Here is a 16,124-nt window from a genome sequence, read left to right on the forward strand (position 1 = left end):
ATCATCGCTCTGTCCCCAGTGGGGCTCACAATCTAAGGTCCCGATCAGTATGTCTGTGGAGTATTGGAGAACTCGGAGGAAACCCAAGCAAACACATACAAACTCCATGCAGATGGTCAGATTCTAAACCCAGCGCTGCAGGTACCAGTGCTAACCACTGAGCCGCCCGTATCTATGTCAAGGTGTCGATATCTGCCGCGGTGATAATAGTTTCCTCCACATCTAATGGCTGCAACACCCTCCTGACCCCCTTCAGTAATGATCTATAGCAGGGGTGTCAAACTCATGGCTCTCCAAACTACAACTCCCAGCATGCCGTAGACTGCCTGGGCATGATGGACGTTATAATAATTTTGGGACAGCTGGAGGGCCATGAGTTTGACATCCCGGATCTATCGGGTTTCTGTGTATCTCCTCTAGTATTAAGGATGTGTATCATCTCAATATAAGGGTTGCCAGGTCATGCTGGGAGTTGTAGTTCCTTATCAGATGGTAGACGATGGCACCTCGGCACAGAGCAGCTTTCTGGTGAGCGGAGCGCGCTCTCTCTGCTTCTGGGCCATAGGGCGAGATGACTCATTGTCATAAATCAGAAACGAGAAGGAAGAGTTTTGTTGGTTTAGAAAAACAAGTTTGGCAACAAAAGCCTCGCGTCGCTGAGAAGGTTCCTGCGTTTCAGGAAACTGAAAGGAGAAGAGCATTAGCGGTCAAGTCTGACTTTGGTAAAAACCTGATTTTTAGAGTAGACATGGAGTAGGTACCGGTGGAAGCGATAAGATATTTAGCCATAATTTATTTATTTTTTGTCACTTAAGTTCAGATATGAGCAGGCAATGTGTGTATACATTTGGAGCGGGTATCATGGAAACTGCTTTATCAGCCTTAAAGGGAACCTGTCACGTTGAAGATGGTGTCTGAGCTGCAGGCAGCCTGTTATAGAGCAGGAGGAGCTGAGCAGATTGATATATACTTTTATGGGAAAAGATTCAGTAAAACTTGTATTTTATTTATTTAAATTCCTGCTCATTCAGGTCTTTATTAAAGTCCAGGGGGCGGAGCTAACAGTGATTGACAGCTCTCTCTGTATACACAGTCATAGAGGGAAGGCTGTCAATCAGTGATAGCTCCGCCCCCTGGACTTCAAAGCCCAGAATGAGCAGGAATTAAAATAAATAAAATACAAGTTATACTTAATCTTTTCCCATAAAACTATACGCAGGAGCAGAGAGCGGGACCCTCCGCAGGAGCAGAGCGCGGGACCCTCCCTCCGCAGGAGCAGAGCGCGGGACCCTCCCTCCGCAGGAGCAGAGAGCGGGACCCTCCCTCCGCAGGAGCAGAGAGCGGGACCCTCCCTCCGCAGGAGCAGAGAGCGGGACCCTCCCTCCGCAGGAGCAGAGAGCGGGGCCCTCCCTCCGCAGGAGCAGAGAGCGGGGCCCTCCCTCCGCAGGAGCAGAGAGCGGGGCCCTCCCTCCGCAGGAGCAGAGAGCGGGACCCTCCCTCCGCAGGAGCAGAGAGCGGGACCCTCCGCAGGAGCAGAGAGCGGGACCCTCCGCAGGAGCAGAGAGCGGGACCCTCCGCAGGAGCAGAGAGCGGGACATAGAAACATAGGGCCAGATTTATCATTACTCTGACAGCTCACTCCACTTTAACATATGGCTAAAGTCAGTTTTAGCCAAGTCAGATTTATGATCGGCCCTTTAAGACTGCAATAAATGTGGTTTGACGGTAGCAGTTTATCCGTCAGTAAGCAGCTTTACAAAAGTCGCACATCTTTACGAAAAAGTCGCACGTTTTTATGAAAAAGTCGCATGTTCTATTAAAAAGTCTCATAAGATAAGCATGGTCCTCACTGGAGTGAAATTGGGACTTTTTTGCGACTTTTTTAAATAGTCCCAATAGTAAATCTGTCTAGAGATTAATTTACATAAGAAAACACGCCCACTTTCAGAAAACTGGCGAGCATAGTGCAGAGCAGAAAAAAGTCGCAAATTTGTGCGCAGTTTTAGCGTTTGGGACTTTTTTGGGACTTTTTCACTCCATTATTCTGACCTGAGCTAATGATAAATCTGGCCCTTAGAATGTGTCGGCAGATAAGAACCATTTGGCCCATCTAGTCTGCCCAATATACTGAATACCATGGATAGCACTGGCCCTATCTTCTATGAAGGATGGCCTTATGCCTATCCCATGCATGCTTAAACTCCTCCACTGTATTTGCAGCTACCACTTCTGCAGGAAGGCTATTCCATGCATCCACTACTCTCTCAGTAAAGTAATACTTCCTTATATTACTTTTAAACCTTTGCCCCTCTAATTTAAAACTATGTCCTCTTGTGGTAGTTTTTCTTCTTTTAAATATTCTCTCCTCCTTTACCGAGTTGATTCCCTTTATGTATTTAGTAGTTTCTATCATATCCCCTCTGTCTCGTCTTTCTTCCAAGCTATACATGTTAAGGTCCTTTAATCTTTCCTGGTAAGTTTTATCCTGCAATCCATGTACCAGTTTAGTAGCTCTTCTCTGAACTCTCTCCAAAGTATCAATATCCTTCTGGAGATATGGTCTCCCTCCGCAGGAGCAGAGAGCGGGGCCCTCCCTCCGCAGGAGCAGAGAGCGGGGCCCTCCCTCCGCAGGAGCAGAGAGCGGGGCCCTCCGCAGGAGCAGAGAGCGGGGCCCTCCGCAGGAGCAGAGAGCGGGGCCCTCCGCAGGAGCAGAGAGCGGGGCTCTCCGCAGGAGCAGAGAGCGGGGCCCTCCGCAGGAGCAGAGAGCGGGGCCCTCCGCAGGAGCAGAGAGCGGGGCCCTCCGCAGGAGCAGAGAGCGGGACCCTCCCTCCGCAGGAGCAGAGAGCGGGACCCTCCCTCCGCAGGAGCAGAGAGCGGGACCCTCCGCAGGAGCAGAGAGCGGGACCCTCCGCAGGAGCAGAGAGAGGGACCCTCCGCAGGAGCAGAGAGCGGGACCCTCCGCAGGAGCAGAGAGCGGGACCCTCCGCAGGAGCAGAGAGCGGGACCCTCCGCAGGAGCAGAGAGCGGGACCCTCCGCAGGAGCAGAGAGCGGGGCCCTCCACAGGAGCAGAGAGCGGGACCCTCCACAGGAGCAGAGAGCGGGACCCTCCACAGGAGCAGAGAGCGGGACATAGAAACATAGGGCCAGATTTATCATTCCTCTGACAGCTCACTCCACTTTAACATATGGCTAAAGTCAGTTTTAGCCAAGTCAGATTTATGATCGGCCCTTTAAGACTGCAATAAATGTGGTTTGACGGTAGCAGTTTATCCGTCAGTAAGCAGCTTTACAAAAGTCGCACATCTTTACGAAAAAGTCGCACGTTTTTATGAAAAAGTCGCATGTTCTATTAAAAAGTCTCATAAGATAAGCATGGTCCTCACTGGAGTGAAATTGGGACGGACTTTTTTGCGACTTTTTTAAATAGTCCCAATAGTAAATCTGTCTAGAGATTAATTTACATAAGAAAACACGCCCACTTTCAGAAAACTGGCGAGCATAGTGCAGAGCAGAAAAAAGTCGCAAATTTGTGCGCAGTTTTAGCGTTTGGGACTTTTTCACTCCATTATTCTGACCTGAGCTAATGATAAATCTGGCCCTTAGAATGTGTCGGCAGATAAGAACCATTTGGCCCATCTAGTCTGCCCAATATACTGAATACTATGGATAGCCCCCGGCCCTATCTTATATGAAGGATGGCCTTATGCCTATCCCATGCATGCTTAAACTCCTTCACTGTATTTGCAGCTACCACTTCTGCAGGAAGGCTATTCCATGCATCCACTACTCTATCAGTAAAGTAATACTTCCTTATATTACTTTTAAACCTTTGCCCCTCTAATTTAAAACTATGTCCTCTTGTGGTAGTTTTTCTTCTTTTAAATATTCTCTCCTCCTTTACCGAGTTGATTCCCTTTATGTATTTAGTAGTTTCTATCATATCCCCTCTGTCTCGTCTTTCTTCCAAGCTATACATGTTAAGGTCCTTTAATCTTTCCTGGTAAGTTTTATCCTGCAATCCATGTACCAGTTTAGTAGCTCATCTCTGAACTCTCTCCAAAGTATCAATATCCTTCTGGAGATATGGCCTCCCTCCGCAGGAGCAGGGAGCGGGGCCCTCCGCAGGAGCAGAGAGCGGGGCCCTCCGCAGGAGCAGAGAGCGGGGCCCTCCGCAGGAGCAGAGAGCGGGGCCCTCCGCAGGAGCAGAGAGCGGGGCCCTCCGCAGGAGCAGAGAGCGGGGCCCTCCGCAGGAGCAGAGAGCGGGGCTCTCCGCAGGAGCAGAGAGCGGGGCCCTCCGCAGGAGCAGAGAGCGGGGCCCTCCGCAGGAGCAGAGAGCGGGGCCCTCCGCAGGAGCAGAGAGCGGGGCCCTCCGCAGGAGCAGAGAGCGGGGCCCTCCGCAGGAGCAGAGAGCGGGGCCCTCCGCAGGAGCTGAGAGCGGGACCCTCCACAGGAGCAGAGAGCGGGACCCTCCCTCCGCAGGAGCAGAGAGCGGGGCCCTCCATGAGCCTTCCTCAGACCTGGATACAAGATGAGATACGGCCTCTAGCCTGGATACTAGATGAGATATGGCCTTTAGCCTGGATACTACATGAGATATGGCCTTTAGCCTGGATACAAGATGAGATATGGCCTTTAGCCTGGATACTACATGAGATACAGTCTCTAGCCTGGATACTACATGAGATATGGCCTCTAGCCTGGATACTACATGAGATACGGCCTCTAGCCTGGATACTACATGAGATACGGCCTTTAGCCTGGATACTACATGAGATATGGCCTTTAGCCTGGATACTACATGAGATATGGCCTTTAGCCTGGATACTACATGAGATACAGTCTCTAGCCTGGATACTACATGAGATACGGCCTCTAGCCTGGATACTACATGAGATACGGCCTCTAGCCTGGATACTACATGAGATATGGCCTTTAGCCTGGATACTACATGAGATATGGCCTTTAGCCTGGATACTACATGAGATACAGTCTCTAGCCTGGATACTACATGAGATACGGCCTTTAGTCTGGATACTAGATGAGATATGGCCTTTAGCCTGGATACTACATGAGATATGGCCTTTAGCCTGGATACTACATGAGATACTCCCTCCAGCCTGAAGCTGGAGTCCCTGCTGGTTCCATAAATGCTGATAAATCCTGTGACTGGGCAGCCAAGGAAGTGTTGTAATCTGATGGAGACATTTCTGGGAAATCCTTGCTGTCTACAGGCGAGCATTATCCTGCTGAAAGATGCCCGGCCATGAGAGGGTATGTTCAGATGGAGGATTTGGTGCCGAAAACTGGACCGGATCTGCTCTGAAACTGTCCCCCATTGTTTTCAAGGCAGTTAATGCGGCTGAGGGTTTTTGCCAGCCCGATTTCACGACCATGTCAGGAGTGTACAGGTCCATTCTTGGTGCGGTTACCATGCATAGAAGCCTGCTCGTTGTTTAGCTCCATTCAGTGGGGCTAAATCCAGAGCGGGTCCGCATGAAAACCCGCGGCGGAAATTGCATCACAGCGCAGCGGTTTCTGCCATGGAACACGCAGAGGATTTTTTTGCACACAATATCCTCCGTCTGCACATACCCTTAGTCTCCCTCATATCACTACTGGGGGTGTCCAACGGTCACATAGTATGGCTCCCCAGATCATCACACCATCATTTGGGGCAGTGTGTCGTTCTACAGCAAAGGCATGATGGAAGCGCTGACCACGAGGCCTCCGTACTCTAAGCTAGCCATCATCAGATCCCAAACAGAACCTGAATTCATCACTAGAGACAATACGGTTCCAGTCCATAGCAGTTCTAGGTGATGGTGGCGGGCAGTCAAGGGCTGGACATGTAATTGAGGCCATGGCACCAAATTTATTTCTGCCTATTGCCTGTGGTGCAGGCAGAGACAAAGGTGTGTAATGAGGGGTCATCTGTGTCTGAATGGTGGACAATGAAACTGCGGGAGCTGCTTGTTATTGGATCACACGATCCTCTTTACTGGTGGTCTGGCCATCGTGTGTGCCCTCACGTAACCACTGCTCTCAACACCTCCTAACAGCTGGGTCAGAACGGTAAAGATGGAGGACAATTCATCGGAATGACCATCCTGCTTCTCTCAGTCAGATTGGATGGGGACAAACACTACGGCTGTTATGGTGTGATGGTTGGGTTTTGGTGGAAGTCTACAGAGGGAGGAATAATAAGTGGTCTGGGGATGGAATTGATGGACCCCTCTGGTCTCCACGGGCTGATAATCAGCAGAACGCTTGTTCCTGATCAGTGCCCCGTGTAAACATGACCACGATCAGACAACAAACAAGAACGGGATCTGCTGCCGACAACATGCAAACTATATGAAGACCCAACAGTCTCATCCATCACCCACAGTTTGCAATTGGTCAAGTCTGAAAGGTCTGTTAGTTCAAGTTATGGGATATTTTAATCTTCCTGAATACAAGACGACTCTGGTGGCAGGCTGTGGCCCTTGCATGCTTCCTATTTGGCCCTGGCTCCTCTCTTCAAAGTCTATACAGCAAAATGTCTTCTCTTTGCAGCCCACCAGGTAATCTTTGTGGGGGTCTGGTGTGTCTTGGGGCAGCATCAGCCCTCTGAGATGGGTTTTGCCTCTACCTACATTTATGGGACACCATTACCTGTAAAGAGGACGCGGGTTATTTGGTAAAATGTTATTAAAGTGACGAGTGATAACCCGAAGCGAGGAGACGGCCGACCATTCATGTGTGGCGAAGCAGCGCCACCTAGGAGCCACAGTGAGCAAGTCCTCAGCCAGGAGCAGGTTCTCTAATGAACTCACTAGATCATAAGGAGGGGCAACAGAACGGTGCAGACACTGAACAAGTAGGGAATGCAGGAAGATTTCAGCTGTGAAGTCTGCAGAATTGTGAATGCAGCACTGAACCACCGAAATCATAGACTTTCAAGTCCTTGGGGGCGTCTCCTTCGTGGAGCAAGGCTTTGTATGGCCGGAGATGATCCGAAAACAATGATTCCACAATATAGAGGAAAAATTAACTTGACATTTTATTTTTGTAAAACAGATTACAAGACACTACACTATACTGAAAAGCACAGAACAGAAAGTGAAGTAGTTTTCTTTGTAGCCTGACACATGGTGGGGTCATTTACAAACGAAGGAAGACCACGGTGTCCAGTGCAGTAATTCATACAGAGCCATGTATATTATATAGAGCACATGTATCGCCGCCTCATAGAGCCGCTGTCCAGCCAGGAGGACTTCTTACATCAGATTTAATGCCTCTTTTTACTAAAACGTGTTTAATAAAGTAACCCCCCCCCCCCCCCCAAGTGCTGTATACAATCCAGATTAGATGCCACCATAGTATCCAATCAAGAAAAGTCTACAACCGTCACCCTCTTCTGCAGTCTAACGTATTGACCGTAACGTTCGTACCCGCTTGTATTCAGTGCAGTCTCAATGGGGGTAATTTCAAAAATAAAGAAAGAAATGGAGCAGATCGGATTTTGGAGAAGCGGTAAAGCAATGGTGAAAAGCCTTGGAGCAGATTTACTGGCAGACTGGCTTTTCATACAAAGTCTGCCATAAATTATAGGTGAGGGTCTGGGAAACTCAAATGGCTGGATAAACTGTAGATAAATTATACTGCAATGCTTTTTGGCATGGAGACGACCCCAAAACACAAACGTACAGCACTTTATAACAGAACGCACAGAAGCCTTGAGCCACTGAATGCACTGTAGCTTACTTCATCTAAAATAAAAAGCACTGATGCCCATCCATTCAAATCATTCCTCTGCTGACCCTTGAAGGAGCTGTTTACCTCTGGGGACCTTTCAGGCAGTAGTCGTCCCCCCCCCCAGTGTGGCCGGAATCATACTTACCTGATCCCCGAGTACACAACATAGCAAAGGAGCTGGAACCCATCAGCGGGGATCAGGTAAGCCTGCCCAAAAAGCCCCTTGGGGTGAACAACTAACCCCTCCTTTAAAGAGGTTGTCTAGGTTTTTAATATTACTGGCCTATGTTCAGGATAGGCTATCAATAATATCGGATAGTCAGCGTCCAAAACCCTGCTCCACCACCGATCAGCTGTTGCCTCTTAGCTCTAGAAATCGGTGCCGCTACTACAAGGCTCCATCCATTAGCTTTAATGGAGGCAGCGCTGCAGTAACCAGGTCCATCTATTTTCTGCAGCCGATCAGTGGGGGTGCAGGGTGTCAGACCCTCACCAATCAGATATTGACGGCCTATCCTAAAGGACAGACCATCAGTCTTAAAATTCTGGACAACCCCTTTAAAATCATTGTGTTCTCTTTACGTTACATTAAAACCCACTGTTGGCTCCAGACAGTCACTAACTCATTAGCTGACCCTGAAATGCACTATGTTCCCATTCATTTACACTAAGAACCGCTGAGGCCTCCAGCCAGTCAGTAATTCATTAGCCGACCCCGAAACGCGTTGTTCCTATTCATTTACTGTAGGACCTGCTGGGGCCTACAGCCCATCTATAATGCATTAGCTGATCCTAAAATGCATTGTGCTCTTTATACATTTACACTAAGAACTGTTGAGGCCTCCAGCCAGTCAGTAATTCATTAGTTTATCCTGAAACGCATCGTGTTCCTATTCATTTACAGTAAGAGCTGCTGGGGCCTGTAGCTGGTCTACAATTTATGAGCTGACTATGAAACGCATTTTGTCCCTATTAATTTACAATTAGAATCACTGGGGCCTCCAGCCAGTCCTTAATTTATTAGTTGACCCCCCGAAACGCATCGTCTTTCTATTTATTTACACTAAGAACCACTGGGGGCTCCAGCCACTTGGCTGTCCTTTAGCTAATCCCGAAACGCACTCTGCCTCCTTTCACCTACAATAAAAACTACTCATGCCACATCCACTCCACTATCCTTTGAAAGATTCCAAAACGCGTTGTGTCCCATTTCCTTTACATTAAAACTACTAAAAATGTTATTTGGCGGACCCTGAAACGCAGTGTCCACCATCTTGCCTACAATTAAAATAAAGGAATAAAAATTTGGTGCTTCTGTCCACACAAGGAAGCTCTGCTGGACCCCCCCGAAATGCGTTGAGATCCATCGTATGTACACTAAAAACCGTTGGAGCCTCCAGCCACTTGCATGTGCTTTGCCTGACCTCCTCTCAAGACTTGCATTCCTTTACAGCAGGCATGCTCAACCTGCGGCCCTCCAGCGGTTGCAAAACTACAACTCCCACAATGCCCTGCTGTAGGCTGTTCAGGCATGCTGGGAGTTGTAGTTTTGCAACAGCTAGAGGGCAGCACGTTGAGCATGCCTGCTTTACAGGATCTCAGCTTTGCACGGTTTCCAATTATAGGGTCCTAGCACTCTGGATTTATTTTAAAAAACTGGGCCCTGTTGGGTCCACCCCTTCGCCAGTGTGCGGCTCGTGTCCGTACCAGGCAGGGTACATGCGCTGCATCGTCAGGCTCCTGAATTACTACATCCGACCTGTACTTTGTGCTGTTCTTCAGGTTGTAAATGGGCCCGAGTGTCCTCAGAACAGAACATGGAAGAAGAAGTGGAGCTCATTTAGTCACCGGAAGGAAAGAAAGAATAAAGAATAAAAAAAAATAAAAGACCATCTTGACTACATTAGAGAGAATATGGTAAGGAAGGGGAAGAGCGCAGAACTCTACCTGGTTACAATTCACATTGGTAGAAACCATTTTTCGGCAGCCTATCACAAGAAAGCAACGTTAACCAAAAGGATATGTCAGGCTGCCCCCACAAGGTAAAGAAAAAAACATCACTACACATCAAAATGTACATCCTCATACTGCCCCGTCACTACAAAAGACATTGCCCGGCCGCGTCGTCCTCGTCTAAGGCCATGCTGCTGTGTCCCGGTCACCAGAATGTTTTCCTGTGGAGAAAGAGGAGGTGGTTTAGGTGAACGGTGTCGAGGACGGAGGACGCAGGGATTTCTATGCTGTTATACTGTGGATAATGGAGAGGTGTCCGCACGTGTGCGCCTCTCCTCGGCTTTTCTATAGGGGATGCAGAGATAGGACTAACCCCTAACTTCCCCATGCAAAAAACACTCTGGAGCATCTACTTTCATGACTCCATTCTGCATGTGGGGGAAAGTTTGGGTGCTGCACTCCCGGGGTTTCAGGGAGGGGGTTAAAGGGTTTCTGTCATCAGGTTTAACCCTATTAAGCTAGCTGACATTAACGATGTGCTAATGTCAGCTAAACCTAAATAGCCTATTCCTATTTTTATCTATGCCCCCGTTACGCCAGAAATCTAGAGGCTAATTAGCATATTATAAAAGTTTGATAAAAGTAGGAATAGGAGAGTTAGGTTTAGCTGACATTAGCACATCGCTAATGTCCGCTAGCTTAATAGGGTTAAATCTGGTGACAGAATCCCTTTAAATGTCCATGAATGGGCGGGGGTCCTGACTCCCCTACTGATGAGCAGTTCGAAAAGGCTGTGGCCTCTTCCTAGGATAGCGACGTCACATTGACGAGGCGCAGCTCAGACCTGTTGAAGTGAATGGCCCTGGACTGCAATACCAAACACAGCCACTATCCGGCGCTCTGTCCGATACGCAGTTAGGAGGCCGCTCCTGACTCAACACGACGGATCGGCATATTTAAAAGAAACCATACAGTATTAAAACCCCTCCGCTCAGAGGGGAAAAACAATAGAACAGAACAGACTTGCAGTCTACAACGTATGGAGCACACAGCACCGACTTACATCAGGCAGTCGCCCGTACAGTACCGGGTCGGACCCTACTGATCATATCCGTCATAAGGTGACCTGGATGAACAGATCTGTCAGAGGAATTTCCTTCTAGTTTTATCTCTGGGTGATAATTGTGACTTTGTAAAAACGCCCTTTGAACTGCTCAGGGGAAATCGGAGCTGGAGCCTTGCAGAAGGGGCGAGAGTGACTTGTGCTCAATTTGCAGCCTGAATGAAAGGCGAGCGCAAGACCGAGTGAGTGGAGTAAATGCAGTCACGCACCCGTCACGTGCTAGGGCAGTACGTATGTGATAAATCAGTGGCAGCGGTGGGATAATTCAATTTTTTGTATTACAGCATTAAGGGCTGGTGGAAATCCTTGGGAGGAATACACCAGTTCTACGCAGACTAACTCTGAGACATAACTCACAGGCAGTTATCCCCTTCACCATAGCAAGTGACATGGGTGGGACTGCAAGGGGTTAATTTACTCCATTCACTCAATCTTGACCCCCCCCCCCCCCCCCCCCCCGATACACACTGCTGCCACCTACTGGATTCCAGGCCAATAGATTTCCTGACACATACCCTGCTGTCCAGCAATCAGAAGGCAGGACACACTTTACAAGACAATGAATCTCTAGAGCTTACAGGGACTAACATTAAAGAGGACCTTTCACTAGAATAAAAAAAATCTAAACTAAGTATGCTGACATGGAGAGCGGCGCCCAGGCATCTCCCTGCACTTACTATTATCCCTGGGCGCCGCTCCGTTCTCCCGGTATAGGCTCCGGTATCTTCATATGTTCGGCTCAACCGGGAGGAGCCTGCTCTTGTTCTCCTAGGCGTCTCCTTCTCCCATGCTATAGCACTGGCCAATCGCAGCGCTCAGCTCATAGCCCGAGAGGTTTTTTTATTCTCTCAGGCTATGAGCTGAGCGTTGCAATTGGCCAGCGCTACAGCCTGGGAGAAGGAGACGCCCAGGAGAACTAGAACACAGAAAAGTGTACACTATAGAAAACTAGTCCATCAGGGGTCAGCAACCTCTGGCACTCCAGCTACTGTGAAACTACAACTCCCAGCACTCCCACACTTGCTTGCTGTACTCCCGTAGAAATGAAGAGGATTCTGAGAGTTGTAGTTTCAGGGCGGCTGGAGTGCCGGAGGTTGCTGACCGCCGTGGTAGATGGTAGGGTAAGGAGAACAATGGTTACCAGTTATTTGAAGACTTCCTCCCACAGCTGCTGGTTTATTCGTCAGAGTCGTCGTTCTCCTCCTGCTCATCGTTCTGGTCATCATCCTTCTCATTTTGATCGTCATCCTCCTCCTTCATGTCGGAGTCAAACTGAAAGTTTCAAATGTGAGACAAAACCAACAATAGTCAGAAACGCGTTAGTCCACATGGTCATGGATTACATGATCGCCGGCGGCACCGCGGTGCTCACATGATCGCCTCTCCTCCACTGGCTGACAAAGGCGTCCTTTTGCTACTCTTGTCTAGTTGTGTCCAGTATTGACTTGGAGCAGGCTAAACGTGCAGTACCAGGCACAACCTACAACCAGGAGTGGCGCTAATGCTATCCCGCAAGTAGACTCTTACCAAATCACTCGGTGCTGCGGCACGGCTGCCGGTGCTCTTTGGTCTTCCTCTTGGACGCTTTGGGGTTAGGGGGGATTCTTCTTTATGGTGCAAACTAATCTTCTTTGGACGCCCCCGCTTTTTTATTTCATGGGTTTCCGATAAAACAGCTGGCTGATAAAGAATGATTTCATGGTTACGAATTCATGTAATAGTGGAATCCCGCCACCCACTGGGCCCTGCTGCTCGTGTCCTCCAGCAGAGTGGACTGCCCACCACACGTATCCTCACCGTTATGTCTGACTAGATACAAAGAGCTGCACCCCGACAGGCGCCTGAGCAGTGTATAAGACCAGGTTCACATCTGCGCTGTGAACTCCAGCAGTCAGCCTCAGAAGAAGGACAGACTGCTGGAAATTCACTGTATTCGGCGTACATGGCGACTTTCAGATGGACAAAAAACACTACACACAGTACCTTTAGTCTGTCCGAAAACCGGCATATATGCCAGTGAATGGGGACCGGGCAGTATCGGATACAGTGAACTCCGCCAGATCAGACCGCCGGAGTTTGCAACGCAGATGTGAACCCGCCCTAAAGCAGGCGCAGGAGCTGAACAAGCTCTATTCATGGCGGGTGCCCGCTGTGTAATATGGCCCGGTATTAAGGGCATCTGTCAGCAGTTTTGTACCTATGACACTGGCTGACCTGTTACACGTGTGCTCGGCAGCTGACGGCATCTTTGTTGGTCCCATGGTCATATGTGCCCGCATTGCTGAGAAAAATGTATTATATATGCAAATGAGCCTCTAGGAGCAACGGGGGCGTCGCTGTTACACCTAGCAGTGCTGCTTTCTGTGTGCTTGCTGTGCCCTTTCCACTCTGATTGCCAGGGCCAGATGTAATGATGGTCCTGTTGATCAAAGTGCAGAGGATGCAGCAGTTGCAGAGAGAGCAGAGCCTCTAGGTGCGCCATTTTGTCTGACCAGCTTATGTGTACGCGGAGCTCTCCCGCAGCCCCCCCCACGGCTGGATCGGTCTTGTTGCATGCCTAACCCTTTTGTTCTTGAGGAGATCAGCCACCGCCGGAGGGGGTCGAGCAGCGGCTTTTTCCCCATCTACCCATTCAGCACACATTTAGCGGAGCAAGTATGGAGGAAGGGGGGGTTCGGGAGACATAGCCGTCGCGGTCTGCGCCTTCCTCCAGCAGAGACTGATCAGGGAGGGACAGTAACGCTGTACCAGCATACCTCACCTTTTTAGTAGATCGCACTTTTTTTAAACTTCCCTTCGGCCGCCCCCGTCCTCGTTTTGGGGTCACTTCTTCATCTTTTACCGGCAGTTTCCGTGGTCTCCCTCTTCCCGCCTTCGGGAGTCCGGGTGATCGTTTCTGCGATTACAATGACAAGGGGAACATATGAGCACTTTTCCGGAGAGACTATCCATGTGACACAGGAACAGAACCACCACAACACTCATCTCACCACGACGGCAGCCTTGGGTGGCTTCCTGTTTTTGCTTCCCTTTGGCCTTCCCCGTGATTTCTTTGGGATATCCTCAACGATGGGTTTTACCTGAAGAAGACAACACCATGAAGCTAGACAGTCCTCCATCTGTCACCAAGGTGTACGCTGAAGCTACGGGAGGTCTGGAAATTCAAGCAGCGACGCCATCTACAGGACTCGCCCCGACACGGTCTCACCTTCACGCTTCCCTTTGGTCGCCCTCTGCCTCGGCTTGGGGTCTCCACTCCATTTTGAGTCTTCAGTTTATCTTTTTTGGGGGAAGATACTGGAGATTTCCCCTCACGGACTGAATAGACCTGTGGAAGAAGAAGAAGAGGCTTCATCAGGACATTCAGATTACGAGACCAGTATGGTGGCAGTGACCAAGAGAAGGCTGGCAATGCATGGTCCAGGGGCGTGTGGACATCTCTCACCTTAGTCGGAGATACAGGGAAGGTCTTGTTCTTGCTCCCCTTCGGCCGCCCTCTTCCCTTATGTGGGGAGGCTGTGCTGCTGGGATATTTTTGGGGCATGTTCTCTTTGTTCTGCGGGGTTTCCGTCAGGCTTTCCTTCTTTGATAGCGTCTGAGTGGGTGACTTCGGCACATTCTCTCGGTCGGTCAGAGTTTCGGGGAATTCTGACTGGTCTTCTCCATCGCTTTCCTTGGAAAACACAGTACAGAAATAAGTGAGGTGCGGCACTTTGCCGCTTATCTTTTCAGCTGGTTTTACTTCTCTCACCAAGGCTTCAGGAAAAGATCGATCAGTGACCTGTCATTAGCAATGGTGGGTGAAAAATGACTGGCTTCAGCAGTGACGTTCCACTTGGGAACTCCACCAGTCATTGGCTGCAGGTGACTATGTCCATACCTGACCGGAAGAAAACAACCCGGGGACCAGGAGATGGTGGAAGAGGAGGACGCAGGACCGGAGCGGCAGGTAGCCGTTATTCACATCTTAGACATTGGGGGGGCATATTGCTTGGGGACCCGCCCCTATACTTAGAACGGAGCCCGTAAAGTCCCGGAGGGTGCACGGCCATCCTTCATTAATTTCCATGGGACTGCTGAAAATACCCAAGCGCTGGCTCAGCTATTTCCATCAGCCGCATAGAAACAAATGGAGCGGTGGCCTCGCTTGTGCAGTGCGCTTCCCATTTATTTCAATAGGACTTCAGAAAACAGCCGCTCAGCTATTTTTGGCAGTCCCCTAGAAATGAATGGAGGGCGGCAGCGCAGTTGCAGCAACCGCTCCATTCGCAAAACATTGGGGGCACATTCTAGAGATATAAAGATATGCCCCCAATGTCCAAGTTGGGCCAACCCCTTTAAAAAGCTGTGCAAACCTTTGGTGGCAATTATTAGAGAGGCAGATCAGCAAGCATTAAATCGCCCGCAGAGGAGACCGCCGCTATTACATTTAGCGATCTCCTCTGCAGCATGGAGAGGACCGATCGCTATCCCATCGCTCGCCCCCATGCTGTACAGTGGTTTGCCGGTGGCAGATCGCTATTAGACACCACGATCTGCCTTTAAGTATAAATCTTTTGTCAGGTGATCCACTATAACCAAATAGTTAATCATTCCTGGAAAACCCCTTTAAGGGTTCATTCACACGTCTGTAGAATGGGTCCGCATCCGTTCCGGGTGCGGACCCATTCATACTCTTTGGGCAGGAATGGATGCGGACAGCACACAGTGTTCTGTCCGCATTTCCGGAGCGCGCCCCTGATCTTCCGGTCCGCAGCTCAGCAAAAAAATAAAATAAAACCTGTCCTCCTCCAGATCCCCGCCTGCTCCCCACCACTCGCGTCCTCCTCCAGATCCCCGCCTGCTCCCCACCACTCGCGTCCTCCTCCAGATCCCCGCCTGCTCCCCACCACTCGCGTCCTCCTCCAGATCCCCGCCCGCTCCCCACCACTCGCGTCCTCCTCCAGATCCCCGCCCGCTCCCCACCACTCGCGTCCTCCTCCAGATCCCCGCCCGCTCTCCACCACTCGCGTCCTCCTCCAGATCCCCGCCTGCTCCCCACCACTCGCGTCCTCCTCCAGATCCCCGCCTGCTCTCCACCACTCGCGTCCTCCTCCAGATCCCCGCCTGCTCTCCACCACTCGCGTCCTCCTCCAGATCCCCGCCTGCTCCCCACCACTCGCGTCCTCCTCCAGATCCCCGCCTGCTCCCCACCACTCGCGTCCTCCTCCAGATCCCCGCCCGCTCCCCACCACTCGCGTCCTCCTCCAGATCCCCGCCCGCTCCCCACCACTCGCGTCCTCCTCCAGATCCCCGCCCGCTCTCCACCAC

At 50.3% G+C, this 16,124-nt stretch overlaps 1 protein-coding gene across 1 annotated transcript in view; it reads right to left on the reverse strand.

The window, feature by feature from the left end:
• Positions 1–7,020: 7,020 nt before the first annotated feature.
• Positions 7,021–16,124, reverse strand: part of LOC121009472 (chromosomal protein D1-like) — a 14,318-nt gene continuing 5,214 nt past the window's right edge. Inside the window, exons 3-9 of the mRNA XM_040442603.1 lie at positions 14,260–14,487; positions 14,023–14,142; positions 13,805–13,894; positions 13,576–13,710; positions 12,342–12,494; positions 11,956–12,086; positions 7,021–9,912 (exon numbers count right to left, since the gene is read on the reverse strand). Coding sequence (XP_040298537.1) covers positions 11,991–12,086; positions 12,342–12,494; positions 13,576–13,710; positions 13,805–13,894; positions 14,023–14,142; positions 14,260–14,487 — 822 coding nt within the window. The 3' untranslated portion in view covers positions 7,021–9,912; positions 11,956–11,990. The remainder of the gene's footprint in view (positions 9,913–11,955; positions 12,087–12,341; positions 12,495–13,575; positions 13,711–13,804; positions 13,895–14,022; positions 14,143–14,259; positions 14,488–16,124) is intronic.

Source organism: Bufo bufo, chromosome 8 (genome assembly GCF_905171765.1).
Source record: "Bufo bufo chromosome 8, aBufBuf1.1, whole genome shotgun sequence".
NCBI lineage: Eukaryota > Metazoa > Chordata > Amphibia > Anura > Bufonidae > Bufo > Bufo bufo.